The sequence below is a fragment of the Vulpes vulpes genome, chromosome 1 (assembly GCF_048418805.1).
Source record: "Vulpes vulpes isolate BD-2025 chromosome 1, VulVul3, whole genome shotgun sequence".
Taxonomy (NCBI): domain Eukaryota; kingdom Metazoa; phylum Chordata; class Mammalia; order Carnivora; family Canidae; genus Vulpes; species Vulpes vulpes.
In genome coordinates, this window is record NC_132780.1 from 74,238,021 (window position 1) to 74,251,352 (window position 13,332).

At 50.4% G+C, this 13,332-nt stretch overlaps 1 protein-coding gene across 5 annotated transcripts in view; it reads right to left on the minus strand.

The window, feature by feature from the left end:
• Positions 1-12,762, minus strand: part of SYNJ2 (synaptojanin 2) — a 98,838-nt gene extending 86,076 nt beyond the window's left edge. For all 5 annotated transcript variants that reach the window (XM_072767126.1, XM_072767117.1, XM_072767123.1 and 2 more), the window contains exon 1: positions 12,541-12,762. In XM_072767126.1, the coding sequence (XP_072623227.1) occupies positions 12,541-12,667 (127 nt within the window). In that variant the 5' untranslated portion in view covers positions 12,668-12,762. The remainder of the gene's footprint in view (positions 1-12,540) is intronic.
• Positions 12,763-13,332: the final 570 nt, after the last annotated feature.

Consider the following 13,332-nt stretch of genomic DNA (forward strand, 5'->3'; position numbering starts at 1 on the left):
GGCAGGGCCATGCTCTCTTGGAAGGCTCCAGAGAAGGAGCCTTCCTTGGCTCTTCCAGCATCTGGGGGCCCCTGGGGGTCCTTGGCTGGTGGCCACATCACTCTAATCTCTGCCTCTGTCTCCACACGATCATCCTCTACCTGTTTCTGTGTCTTCTCTTTTTATAAGGACACTAGTCCTACTAGATCAAGGGCCCACCCTACTCTGATATGACTTCACCTTAGTTTACAACTTAATTATGGCTGCAAAGACCTGATTTCCATATAAGGTCACATTCAGTTATCATGGTATCATGGATTAGGACTTGGACACCGCTTTTGGGGGGACACAACGCAACCTGTAACATCCTCCCATAGAGCCTGCACTCTGACGGTGAGCAACGTTACATAGTACACAGGCAAGCCAATAAAGAAGGTGCTTTTGGTAATAAGTGCTATGAAGACAGGAAAGCTGGTGGTGGAACAGAGGCAATGGGGGTGTGGGGAGTGTGGATGCCATTGGCTAGTTCAACTAAGGTGGCCAGGAAAGTGTCAGCCAAATCATCAAGATAGCCCCGAATGAGGAGGACATGGCCAGGCAGAGGTCTGTGGGGCGGGGGATGGGGGGCAGGATGGCAGGCAGGAGACACAACAAGTACAAAGACGCTGGGGTAGGGGGTGCCTGGGTGGCTCAGGTTAAGCATCTGCCGTGGACTCTGGTCATGATCCTGGGGTCCTAGGATCGCACCCTGCATTGGGCTCCCTGCTCCTAGGTGAGTCAGCTTCCACCTCTCCCTCTGCCACTCCCCCTGCTTATGTTCTCTCTCTGTCTCTCTCTCTGACAAATAAATAAAATCTTAAAAAAAAAAAAAAAAAAAGATGTGGAGACAGAAGCCAGTCAGGGCTGGTCAGATGCAGTAAGCTCAGGAAGTGGTGAGAGAGGAAAAGGAGCCAGGGCACAGGCCATAAGCGGTGCAGGCTTGAGCAGGTCCCTGCATGGGATCTGGGGAAGCCCTGGGAGTGGTGGCCGTGACACCTGTTAGGTGGCGGCTGCCAGTCCAAGTGAAAGAGGGCATGGTTGGTCTAGCACCATACTTGTGCAGTGGAGGGGGACTGGTGGCATCCAGACATACGTGGAAGTAGAGAGATCTGGACTTGCTGGGGGACTGGGTGGACTGGCGGAAGACAGTGGGACCAGGATGACTCACACGTTTTGTGTCTCAAGCCTCTGCCATTTAGTTTAAGTGTGGGGGAGTCCAGATATACCTGAGTCAGCCTATTATGTTTTATGTCAAACTCTTACTGGAATTTAATCGGATTTTACTCATAGGTACTTGCATTTACAGATTAATTGGAGAAGACCATCTTTACAATGTCAGTGTTCCTATCAAAGAATACAGGATACCTTTCCAATTATTTGGTGCTTTAGTAACGTTTTATAGCTTTCTTCTTTTAGGCCTGACATATTTTATTATGTTTATTCTCAGAAACTGTTGTCACTGGGAGTGGAATCTTTTTTTTTTCTTATGTGATCCTCTAGTTTCTAGTTTCTTGACTCATGATAGTGTATGGGAAAGCCATCAGTTTTTATCTGCTGAGCTTGAAAAGCAGCCAGCTTATTAATTCACTAAACCTCCACATACCTACCATTCAATTCCAAGAGTTACCAACATATTCCCAGTCTCATCTCACCTATTCCCTCCCCATCTATCTGCCTCGCACAGTACTACTAAACAAATCTCAGATATGGTATCATTTCACTGACACATACTTCAGGATCTGTTTCCTGGATCTTCTAAGTGCACAATCTTATCATCCATCCAAAACACTTAAGGGTGCACAGGAGTGGAGCTCACAGGCCGCAAAACTGAGGCCCGTCCTACAAAGCCCAGGAAAAAGCTGGTGAGCAAGCTGGTGAGCAAACTAAAGTCACAAAGTTCAACCCCTAAAACTCACAAGATCTAAAACTCACAGGATTCTTACAGGATCACTTCCCTCGTCTTCCATCTGGGTCTATCTTCTCCCTTAAGACAAAATTCTAATAAGCTCTCGGCGACCCAAACATCCTAACAGCAAAACGGAACCAGAAACCTAAGGTCTCAGAGGGTGCTGAAGTCAGACCCACACCTGACAGCCCCCCAGGTCTGGAGCCATTCGTCTGGAGGCAGCAGCATTTCATTATAATTTTTCCCTTTGTGTATGTGATGCGCCACTTTGTTGCAGGGCTAGGCTGCAAATACCAGTTCCACAGATGGATTACAAATGTATCACTGCCATACAAGTTAGAAAAAGGCCTTTACTGGTCTGTTTTCTCCAAGGCAGCCTAGAACCCAGGCAGCCTAGAACCCACAAGGTGCTTTTCTGTGAATTAGAAGAAAAAGTGCTCCCTCTAGACTGATCAGCTTGGAAAGCAGGAGAGGTGGTGGAGGAAACAGTACCAGTACCAGCTCTTTTTCCAGGTAGTCCTCAGCTCCTCCTCTCCTGATCCACAGGCCCCCTCCTCTCTGGGTGCATGCTCCTCCCCTCCAGGCCCCAGGGCTCCTCCCCTCCTGAGCCACAGGCCCCTCCTCTCTGGATGCATGGCTCCTCCCCCTCTCCACTCTTGGTGGTCTGGGTAAAAAATAAGCAGATACCACTATGATTGATGGACCTTATCACAAAGGCTTGGCTCAGGCCTCGGCTGGTGGCAAGTTACTTCTAGCCCAAGTTTTCCAATATTCCTTTCTTTATCTGCACCCTTTATGTAAAAACAAGCCCATTACTGCAGCAGGCCATGGCACGGGTGTCACAGTTCTGTTGGGCCACAGCACATGGACTGCCACCACATTGGACTGCATTCTATCACTCCTTCTGCCAGCAGGATCCATGTCGTCTCCACCTGACCTCTGTTTTGCTTAATGGAGAAGCAAGAGCTGCAGAAAACTGTCTCCTTTGCTTAGAGTTTTCCCCAACATACAGAATTTATCAGCCATGTCTAAGATTCAAAGTGAAGCTAAATTCACACAAGAGTCAGAAAGCAGCTGAAACAAGACCACACATTGCCAGACACACAAACTCCTCCCTCCAGAGTAGACTGCTAAAAGCAAAGTTATGTTTATGTTGAAAGGATCTTCAGAATGTTAATGGATGCTAATAAGAACCAACTAAAGGAGCTAATACTTTAGCACATTTTATATTTTAATAAATACCTTACTTTGTGTCCCTGATTTAAGTTAAATTGTTAATGCATTTTTAAAATTTTTCTGCTGGTTATAGGGGCAGATTCAAGGAGAGATAATCTCATGCCTTTTAATTAATTCATAAGTCTCTAATAAAAAAAATGTATAGCATTAGATTCTTAGCTCAGACTTAGTTCTGAACCATCCTACATTTTACCTTGCCAGATCATTTCTCCCAAGATTCAAATTTCTGGGTAGTTTATTACTTTAGCTAGGTATGTAAAGTAAGGGTGTTGCTTATTTGCTTATGCTTAGCGCTTAATTGTTTGTGTGTTTGTTTTTTTTTAGAGGCACATAGAATTCCAGAGAAGGGGATCCCTGGGTGGCTCAGCGATTTAGCGCCTGCCTTTGGCCCAGGGCATGATCCTGGAGTCCCGGGATAGAGTCCCACATTGGGCTCCCTGCATGGAGCCTGCTTCTCCCTCTGCCTGTCTCTCTCTCTCTCTCTCTCTCTCCTCTGTCTCTCATTAATGAATAAATAAAATCTTTTTTTAAAAAAAGGTAACACATGTAAAGTACTCAATGCCGATATGTGTATACAGCAAATGCCCAAGAACCAGACCTATCACCACCCATTATTATTAAAAAAAAAAAAAAGAATTCCAGAGAAGGAATTGTCATTTGTTTGTTTTCAGATGCAGACTCTGAGGCCTGGAGGGGTTAACTCAATCCCATCAGATAAGGGCTAGGATAAGGAGCCAGGGCTAGAATTCAGGTCTTCTCTATCACCAGGCTATAGAGGAAATAGGTGAAGGATTTAGTGGAGGTCTCACTGCAACATTCTAGGGTGAGACCTGAAGAAAGGGAAGCAATTTGCTTTTTCTGAGTAGAGATTACCACCATCAGTCAATAATAAATCAATACAAGTTGAATACAAAAAGGCAGCTGGCCAGGAGAGATAAGAAACTATACATCAGGGACGCTCAGGTGGCTCAGTGGTTGAGCGTGTGCCTTCCACCCAGGGAATGATCCCGGGTCTGGGGATTGGGTTCCGTATTAGACTCCCTGCGAGAAGCATGCTTTTCCCTCTGTGTCTCCGCCTCTCTCTCTCTGTCTCTCATGAATAAATCTTAAAAGAAAGGAAGAAACTGTACATCATGCCTCACTAAAATCTGGCCATTTCCCTAGATTTTGATGGGTGACTAGACCATCCAGTTTTAGGGTGGGTCTGGGTCTGAGCATTGCTGTGACCACCCTGCCCTCTCCCCACCCCACCCCCCAAATCCCACATCAATTTCAAAACTAGGAGTGCTTTTGGTGGCCCAAGATCTGCGTTGTGAGACCTCACACTGCTCTAAATGACAAAGGTCCCTTTTCATTTCTTATCACCTGCTTTGCCCTAAGTATCGCTGCAGACTGTGCCAAGGAGCAAAAGTGGCAGGGGATGAGGCCTGTTCCCGGGTAGGCGGTGAATACAGCACAGCAGCTGTGGTCAGGCTGGACAGGGGCCCCAGGAAGTCAGGGAGGCTGGGCTCCATCAGGCCTGGCCTTGGAGAAGGCAGGGCAGGGAGGGTGGGCGGTGGCTGGCAGAAATGCAGAAGATTCAGGAACAGAATTAAGTAGGAGCTCCCGTGGCATTACAGGAGGCTCCCCGGGAGAGTCCCTGATCCTCAAAAACTGCCATAAAATTAAACTCAGACTTTTTGTATTCGTACTTTGGAACTGCTCCCAAGAACTGGGTCATCAGAAGGAGCTGCCTGTCCTCCTTAGCTGATGTGCTCAAAGTGAATCCTCCCGCCCGGAGTCATTTTCCCAGCCAGGAAGCTTCACAAGCACATGGCAAGGCTCCAGCATGATGTGCCATGAGTGCAGACTGCCACTCCCGCAGGACCTGGCCAGATGTGTCCAGCTTTCCTGGACAGGCCCTTTGTTAAGCATCCGGGCCACGAAAGATGCACAGTGCCCACCTTGGGTGCAAAACACAGTTCTGTCTGCCCAGCTGGCAGAGTCTCCCCCCCGGCCCCCCGGGCTGCCCTCCAGACGGAGCAAACCTACTAGAACAGGAGGATACATTCACTCATGTGGGCATTCTTCCCACTCACAACTAAGGAGATCTTTGGGAAGATGCCAGTCCAACATGTTATCTATTTTACATACCTCACATTCAGAAGCAAGTTCTTGGGGAGCCTGGTGGCTCATTGTTGCCTCTATGCTAAGAAACTCCTCAGAGTCTTGAGTCCTAATCAGGCTCTGTTCTAGGTGCTGGGGACATCCCCATGGAAGGCTATAACCCATCGTAAGCCGCAGCTCTACTGGAACGCAGGACCCAAGGCCACATATTTCTCTCGAAGATGTCCCTTTGCGATAGCACACTCACTGCTCAGAAAGTGGGCAAGTGCTCCCCCGAGCCTGAATGCTCCTGTTGATGCAGCATCAGATGAAAATCTAGTCCCCACAAGGATGTTCTACTGATTCTTACACTCACCAGCACTCCAATCTTCACTGACAACACGTGTTTTGAAGCTCAAAATAAGCACAGAGATAATAGGGCACCATGAGTCTTTTCCATACACACACTGAACTTTTTTCTTTTTAAAATATTTTTTTATTTATTTGAAAGAGAGAGAGAGAGAGCATGAGCAGGGCGGAGGGGCAGAAGGAGAGGCAGAAGCAGACTCTGCGCTGAGCAGGGAGCCCAATGCGGGGTTCGATCCCAGGACCCCGAGACCATGACCTGAGCCAAAGGGCAGACACTTAACCAACTGAGCCACCCAGGAGCCCCTGAATTTTCTTTTTTTCTAGAGATGAGATTTTACTAAACATACTGTTCTCTAGAGCCTCTGGGCCTTGTTCAAATCATGGTTCCACCACTAACTAGAGGTATAACCTCACATAAGGTCTTATGCTTATCTGTGCCTTGCTTTCTCCAAGTGTAAAATGGAGTCACAATTAGTGCCTGCCTTCGTGTGAGGATTAAATAAATCCATACATGGAAAGCACTGAGAACAGCGCCTGGTTCATGGCAAGTGCTCTATAAATGTTAGCCATTTTTTCCTATAAATGTTAGGTATTATTACCAAGTTGGACCAAGGTTTAGTCAGCTAAAACTTCAAAGCAGTTTGCAATGAACATCCTTACAGCAAAATGAGATCATGATATATGAATAGATCCTGAAATAAATTTCTATCCATTTAATACTGGATTAAGGACACGCATATTTCTTTTTTAAAAAAAGATTTATTTATTTAAGAGAGAGAGCATGCATGTGTGCACAAGCATGGGAGGGAGGGGCAGAGGGAGAGAATCTTAAGCAGATTCCCCGCTGAGCACAGAGCCCTACTCAGGGCTCAATCTCAGGACCCATGAGATCATGACCTGAGCTGAAACCCAGAGTCTGACACTTAATCAACTGAGCCACCCAGGCGCTCCCAAGGACATGCATATTCTTAAGGTTTTCAGTAAACTGTCCTCAAGAATGACTTACATGTACATAGAAGTATGCAAAGCCTCCTTCCAGCATTCCTTGGACACAATTAGAAAGTGCTCATAACTGGGCTGTTCTGCATTGGCCTGAAGGTGGACCCTGGCCTGCTCACTGAGAGCCCCTCCTCTACCACTGTCCAGATGAATCTACCAGTGTGTGGATGACACTTACCAGTGCCTGGATGAGTCTACCAGTGTGTGCACAACATCCACCAGTGTGTGGAAACCAGAAGCATTGTCCATTGCAAATGCAGCCTGGAAATGCTAGCACAGCTCTTGGTCAAGTGCAGACACCTTCACAAAATGGATCTGATTTTCTCCTTGGGGTGGGCTGGCCAGCACACCACCAGCCCTGCCTGAAAATGCTTAGGGACACCCCCCCCCCATCTAATTTCAAAGTCTGAGCCTAGGGCAGTTTCCCAGGGCATTAAGGACACTTCAAGTGGGGGAAAAACCAACAACAACAAAAAATATTCTGCATCTCAGATGGATTGGCTGACCCAGTCTAGCAACAAATGCTGAGCAGCCACAAATCACAAAGTGGGACCTGGTCCCCAAGGAACACCCCAGAGGTGAGACCCATACTTACATAGATGCCCTGAACAGCTGTCAGAGTTCTGTTTAACAAAATACATTCTACCTTCTTAGCTTAGTGAGTTCACCCCTGTTGCTAACTGGAAGATCAGGTCCAGAATGTGGCCAGCAAGGGCACCTGCCCTTAGCCTGGACCCCTTCTCTTTCCACTGACACCATGACACCACCTGCCTCCCCACCCCCTACCTCTGGGCTTCATACCACTCTGCCAGAGGCCTCATGTACACACCTGAGGACACCCAGCCAATGTGTCATGTGTCCAGATCCACCCGTACTGTGCAACCCTGCCACACCCCCTTCCCTGGGACCTGGAGTGGATACTGGCACTGCAGTCTGTCACAGAACCTGGGAAGAGGCACGAGCAGGATGGAAGCAGTCTGGGCATCACTTGGGTGGAAGATTCCAGGGTCCTCTGTACCCGGGGCAGGGTCCAGAGGGGGAGTGCAAATGGTGGGTGAACATGGACCCTTGGCCTGACTCCTCATTTCAGCGAGGGGCACAGGGCAAGCCGCGCTCTTGCCATGGTCTAGGGCAGTGCCACCAAAGGGCTCAGACTGTCTCCTTGTGAACCCATCACTGCCATCCCAAGATGGAGACATCCTGCTCTTCCAGCTGATGGTCTACTCTTCCCTGTGATCACTTTGTTTTTAAAAATGTATCCTGGACTGAGGGGGCACCCGCATGGCACAGTTGGTTAAGTGGCGACTCTTGGTTTCCACTCAGGTCATGATCTCAGGATTGTGGGATCAGGCTCTGTGCTCAGGGGGGAGCCTGCTTCTCTCCCTCTGCCCCTGCCCTCCTCAAAAATAAGTAAGTAAATCTTTAAAAAAAAAAATGTATCTTGGCCAGAATCTCAAAATCAATTCACACCACCATCTCTGTTTGTTGGTCCCATCTCAATCCGTCAAGTAAACTTTGAACTTCTACACATACACACAAATGCAAGTCGGGGGGATGAGGGAGGAAGCCAGGCCAAATAGATTAAAATCTTGCTTGCACTGAACCAACTAAATTTTAGGAGATTCATTTTTTTGCAAAAAATACAGGGACAAGTGACACAGAATTGAAATATATTGACAGATATAAATGCTGAGTGACAAGTACAGAGGATTCATTTTTCCTTCTACTTTTGTACCTTTGAAAATGTTCACAAAGGTTAAGGAAAAAGTTTTCGAGCCACATGGCCCCAAAAGGGAGCCTGGCAAGATACGAAATCACATTCCCACTGGCAAGTTACACAAATGACAGGTAGAAGTACACGTTAACCCAGTTTGTGTTTTTGTAAATATGCTGAGCACACCTAGAAGTAGGAAGAAGGACCTGGGCACGAGCTGTGGAGGCCAACATGTGGGGGCTGCCCAAGTATCCCAAGTCAGGCGCCCTGAACCCTCACCTGGCCCTATCTGTCCTGCAGTCTTCACCCAGAAGAGCTGATAACATGGCACATGGCCACTCACTGATGCTCTCGGGTGCTCTTAAGCAGGTCAAACTTTAAGGCGCTGACCAAATAGTCCTAGGCCACAAGGCCAGGGAGAGTGAGCAAGGCAATAGTTCAGCAGAAGCCTTGCCTGGCTCCGTGGCCATTTCACCAATTCAAATGAAGCAAGATATCGTGGCCTCTATCTAAACACAGCAGCTGGGAAAACCCAGGGCTGGTGTTTACACAGAAACTTTCCCCCCAGAAGCTCAATGTAATTGAAGGACACTCACTAATTAACTTAATTAAGTCTCCCAGGCCTTCCCACCTCCACCCCCACCGCCCCTGCTCCCTGTTCACCAGCAAGCATGGGGTGGGGGGTGGGGGCAGGCAGGGTTGCTCTTGCTCAAAAACACTTGTGCAAACACGGGGGCACTCACGGGCCACCCTCCCTGGGGGCTGTTTGAAGAACACTGAACTTTGGAGTATCCCAGCTCGTCCCGAAAATGGAATCCCTGGACAATCAGCACGCTTGCCTCCACTGGGTGTCCACACTACGTCTACACAAGACAACAGGGAAAGACAAGTACTTTTTGTCCAGATGTGCAGAGAAGAGCACACCTGCACCCTAGCTGTGGACTGCGGACCACGTGCTACGGCGTTTCACCTGTACCCGAGAAGCGTCCTACTGTGAATCAGGTCACCGCAAGAACGTAATCCAAACTTTTGTGATTGGTGCCAACCTGTTTGAGTTTTCTGCTTCCAAATTCCTGCTCCCACTGATGGACACTGAAGATAGACTCTCAACCTAATTCTTTGAGAGGCAGGAGCTCAGAAGTATTCCCTCCGCAAGCTGCCCGCTAGCAGGCCCGACGTGGAAGACTGCGGCAGAGTCACCGTGGAAGGAACAGAAGGACGGCGCCCAGCCACAGGCCAACAGAGGGTCCCTCAGCTTTTCCTAAACTCACAGCCCCATTCGAGCTCCTATCTCTGACCACTGCCCGAAAACACTGAAGCAATTGTGAGTCCCTATCTCCCCGTGGCGAGAGGCCTTTTCAAATATGGGTCCTAATGGGGTAAAGTGGGCTTCGACGAGCGGTGCTTCCAGCCGGCTGCGGGCCCCCCTGGCTCTCCCTGCCGCTCCCCAGAGAAGCAGCAGCGTGCATCTACCGCTCAGCAGGACAGAACTGAGTTATCCTCACTGGCTGGGGAGAAACCACCACCCACACAGTAATAAACCGTCCACTTAAGTCTCCCTGGCCTCTCCCTCCTCCCCGGGGTGACCCATCACAGGAAACCACAGCTCCAGTGAGAGGAAGCTGCCCCCAACCTTGAACTTCATGGAAAGAGTGAACAGTCAGGATTCCAACGCCAGCTCCCCCAGATGCACTGTCCCAGGCAAAAGTTGACCTTGAAACCTTCTGGGGAAAATATGAAAGTATGCTTTTCCTCGTCAAGGAAGGGAAAGCCAAAATGCTAGCCCTCTGAAACACAGATGGGAATTTCAGTTCAGAACTATTCTATCAAATTGTGGCATGTTTTGGATACTTGAGAAGTCTGAAACGACAACCTTCTAGTCACAGGAAGCTTTTATAATCCTCCTTGGACCAGTAATATCACCAAGTGCTACAGCTGCCTTTTATTTATTTATTTATTTTTTATTTTAATTTATTATTTATGATAGTCACTCAGAAAGAGAGAGAGAGAGAGAGAGGCAGAGACACAGGCAGAGGGAGAAGCAGGCTCCATGCACCAGGAGCCCGATGTGGGATTCGATCCCAGGTCTCCAGGATCACGCCCTGGGCCAAAGGCAGGCCCCAAACCGCTGCGCCACCCAGGGATCCCCTACAGCTGCCTTTTAAAAATAGTTTCATTTAACTTAAGAAAAACTGACTTTAAAAATTAAGTATTCAGGGGATCCCTGGATGGCTCAGCGGTTTAGTGCCTGCCTTCGGCCCAGGGCTTGATCCTGGAGTCCCGGGATCAAGTCCCGCGTCCGGCTCTCTGCAGGGAGCCCGCTTCTCTCTCTGCCTATGTCTCTGCCTCTCTCTCTGTGTCTCTCATGAATAAATAAATAAAATCTTTTTTAAAAAAACTAAGTATTCAGCCCAAGTTCTATTGAAAAATGAATGCTCCATTAAGTGACAAATGTGGGCCGCACATGAGCTGAAACGTGCCAATTCCTTTCATGACCACCTCTGTGTTAGCATCCAGCGTACTGTAATCACCAAAGTAATATACACGCATCACAGCCCAAACTTAGTTTCCAAATGGAAAGTTGGCATTATATTATTTTCATTAATCATTTCAAAGTCTTCACTTCTGAAAAAAAATAAAGACTTCTTCTCCAAGTGGTTTCCAAGGGACTCTTACATGTGCCTGAACCTTCCTTAACATTCCTCTACTCCAAGTGATGGACGTTTCAATCTCTTTGATGAAGTAGTATTTTTGTACCACGGAATGAATCTCTCGGTTCTGATAAATGTGGTATGAAGTAGACATCTAAAATGGAATGGAAACCTTTGTGGTTTTCTTTCAAGACCTTAGCAAATGACCAAACTTGGATTTTTTGGGACAGAGCACAAACTGGAATAATCTGCTAATAATTTAATCAACGACTGAATGCACACTATGGTACTGACAATATTGGAGACATTGTTTCTGTAACCAAGCAACGGAAAACAAGCCTGATAACTCTGTGGGAATGAAATGATTAGGGAAATTGAAATAGAAGAGATGATTCTTCCAAGATGTATATCCCAGCTGAAGAATCCATGCATAAAGATGCAGAGGGGTGGGGAGACCAGAGACATTTATAAAGTGTTGTGGGAAGGAGTACATTGGTCATCCAGAACCTACGGACAGTGACCTTCCTTGAATTATTTGTTTAAGACGAGCAAAGTAGGTGGTACAGCTGGACACCACCTGGAAGCCTACCCTCCAGGATTCAAACTTAAAGTTCTAACAATCCTATTTGATTTTGCTCACTTCGGCTTTCCCCATGAAATTAGCCACAAAACAAGGGATGGGGTGGTTGGAGATACCAGAAAGCCTTGCATTTTATGACATTATAAAAACAGCCACATGGTCAGTTAAGCGCCTGGCTCTTGGTTTCAGCTCAGGTCATGATCTTAGGATGTGAGATCAAGCACCGCTACCTGGGCTCACCCTCATCGGGGAGTGTCCTTGAGATTCTCCCTCTCTCTCCCTCTCTCTGCCCTTCCTCTCTCAAATAAATACATCTTTAAAAACAGCCACAGAGGATTCAGGTAGCGATGTGTCACCTTGGGGCAAGCCAGTTTCATAGCCTCTTCAAGGCCTCAGTTTACTCATCTATAATAGGAGGACAAGAGGAACTCTTGCAGAACCGTGAAAGTTAAATGAGATCATCGCGCAAGTCCCTGGCTCGAGGCCAGCCTCAAGACTTCCTGTAGCACAGACGTGAAATAAACTGGCTTGGCATCTAACTTCAAATACGGGCAGCGCAGAGGTAGAGTCACCAGGTAGGACATCTGCAAAGTGCAGGCCTGATGCTTCTCAGCAAGTGTGTGCACGAGGTCTCTCCGGGGTCTCTGTTCCCGGGCTGGTGCAGCCCATCCCTCCCGGGAGAGAAGGGGCCCAGCACAAAGCATCGGGCAATCACTGGCTTCATCAACAGGTGCCACAGAAAACGAGCGCCAGGCTCGGGGCCGGCGGCTCCGAAGTCGGTCCCCTGGGATCCTGGTGGCCCCGCAGGGCGTCCCGGCGGCTGTGAGCGCACACAGCAGGCGGAGCGGGCGGGACAGGCGCTCCCGCGGCCCGACCTCACCTCCCCGAACCCGCCGCCCCGCGCGCCGCTCACCGCGGGGAAGGGAGGCGCCCCCGCCCCGCCCCGCCCGCCCCGCGCCGCCCCGCGCCGGGTCGCACTCACCGAGCGTGGCCACCGTGCCGGCCTCGAAGAGCAGGCAGTCCCCGCGGCCGCGCGCCTCCAGCAGGACGCTGCCGGGCCCCGGGCCGTCCAGCCGCCCGAGCAGCCGCAGCCCTTTGCTCAGCGCCATGGGCGCCGGGGCGCGCTGCCCGCCTCCGTCCGTCCCGCCTCCGTCCCGCGCTCCCGCAGGCGCCGGCCGGGACTTTCACTTTGCGCCGGGCTCCCGGCGCCGCGAGGCCCCGCCCCCGCCGCGAGGCCCCGCCCCTCGCCCCGCCGCGAGGCCCCGCCCCCGCCGCGCAGCCCGGGCAGGTGAGGGTGCGCCGCCGCCTCCGCGCCCAGCGCTCCCCCCAGCGGCCGGGCGGGCCTGGCGTCAGCCCCCGCGCCCCCGGGGCTCCCCTCTCCTCCCCTCCCCTCCCTTCCGCTCGGCTCCGGGGCCCAGGGCAAGTGCCCCCGGCGGAGGGCGGCAGCCGCGGAGGAGGATCCCGCGCGTTCCCGGGCGCAGGGGCCGGCGGGCACCCCGCGGAGCCTGACCCCCTGCAGGGCGCCGCGGCCTTACTCGCGCAGCCCGGGCGCGGCGCTGCGGGGCGGCCGCCTGCGCTCCCGGCCCCGCCCCGCTCCAGCTCCCGCGCTGCGCCGCCCCGGGCCGGCTGCCGGGCTCTGAGCCTCAGCTGCCCTGCGGCGGACGCGGGGTTACCTCGCAGAAGGGGCTCCGCGAGCGCGCGGCGGCGGGTGCAGTGTTCCATAAATGTTGCCTTTTACTAGCTTCCTATACGGGAGGCTACTGGGCTCCACACT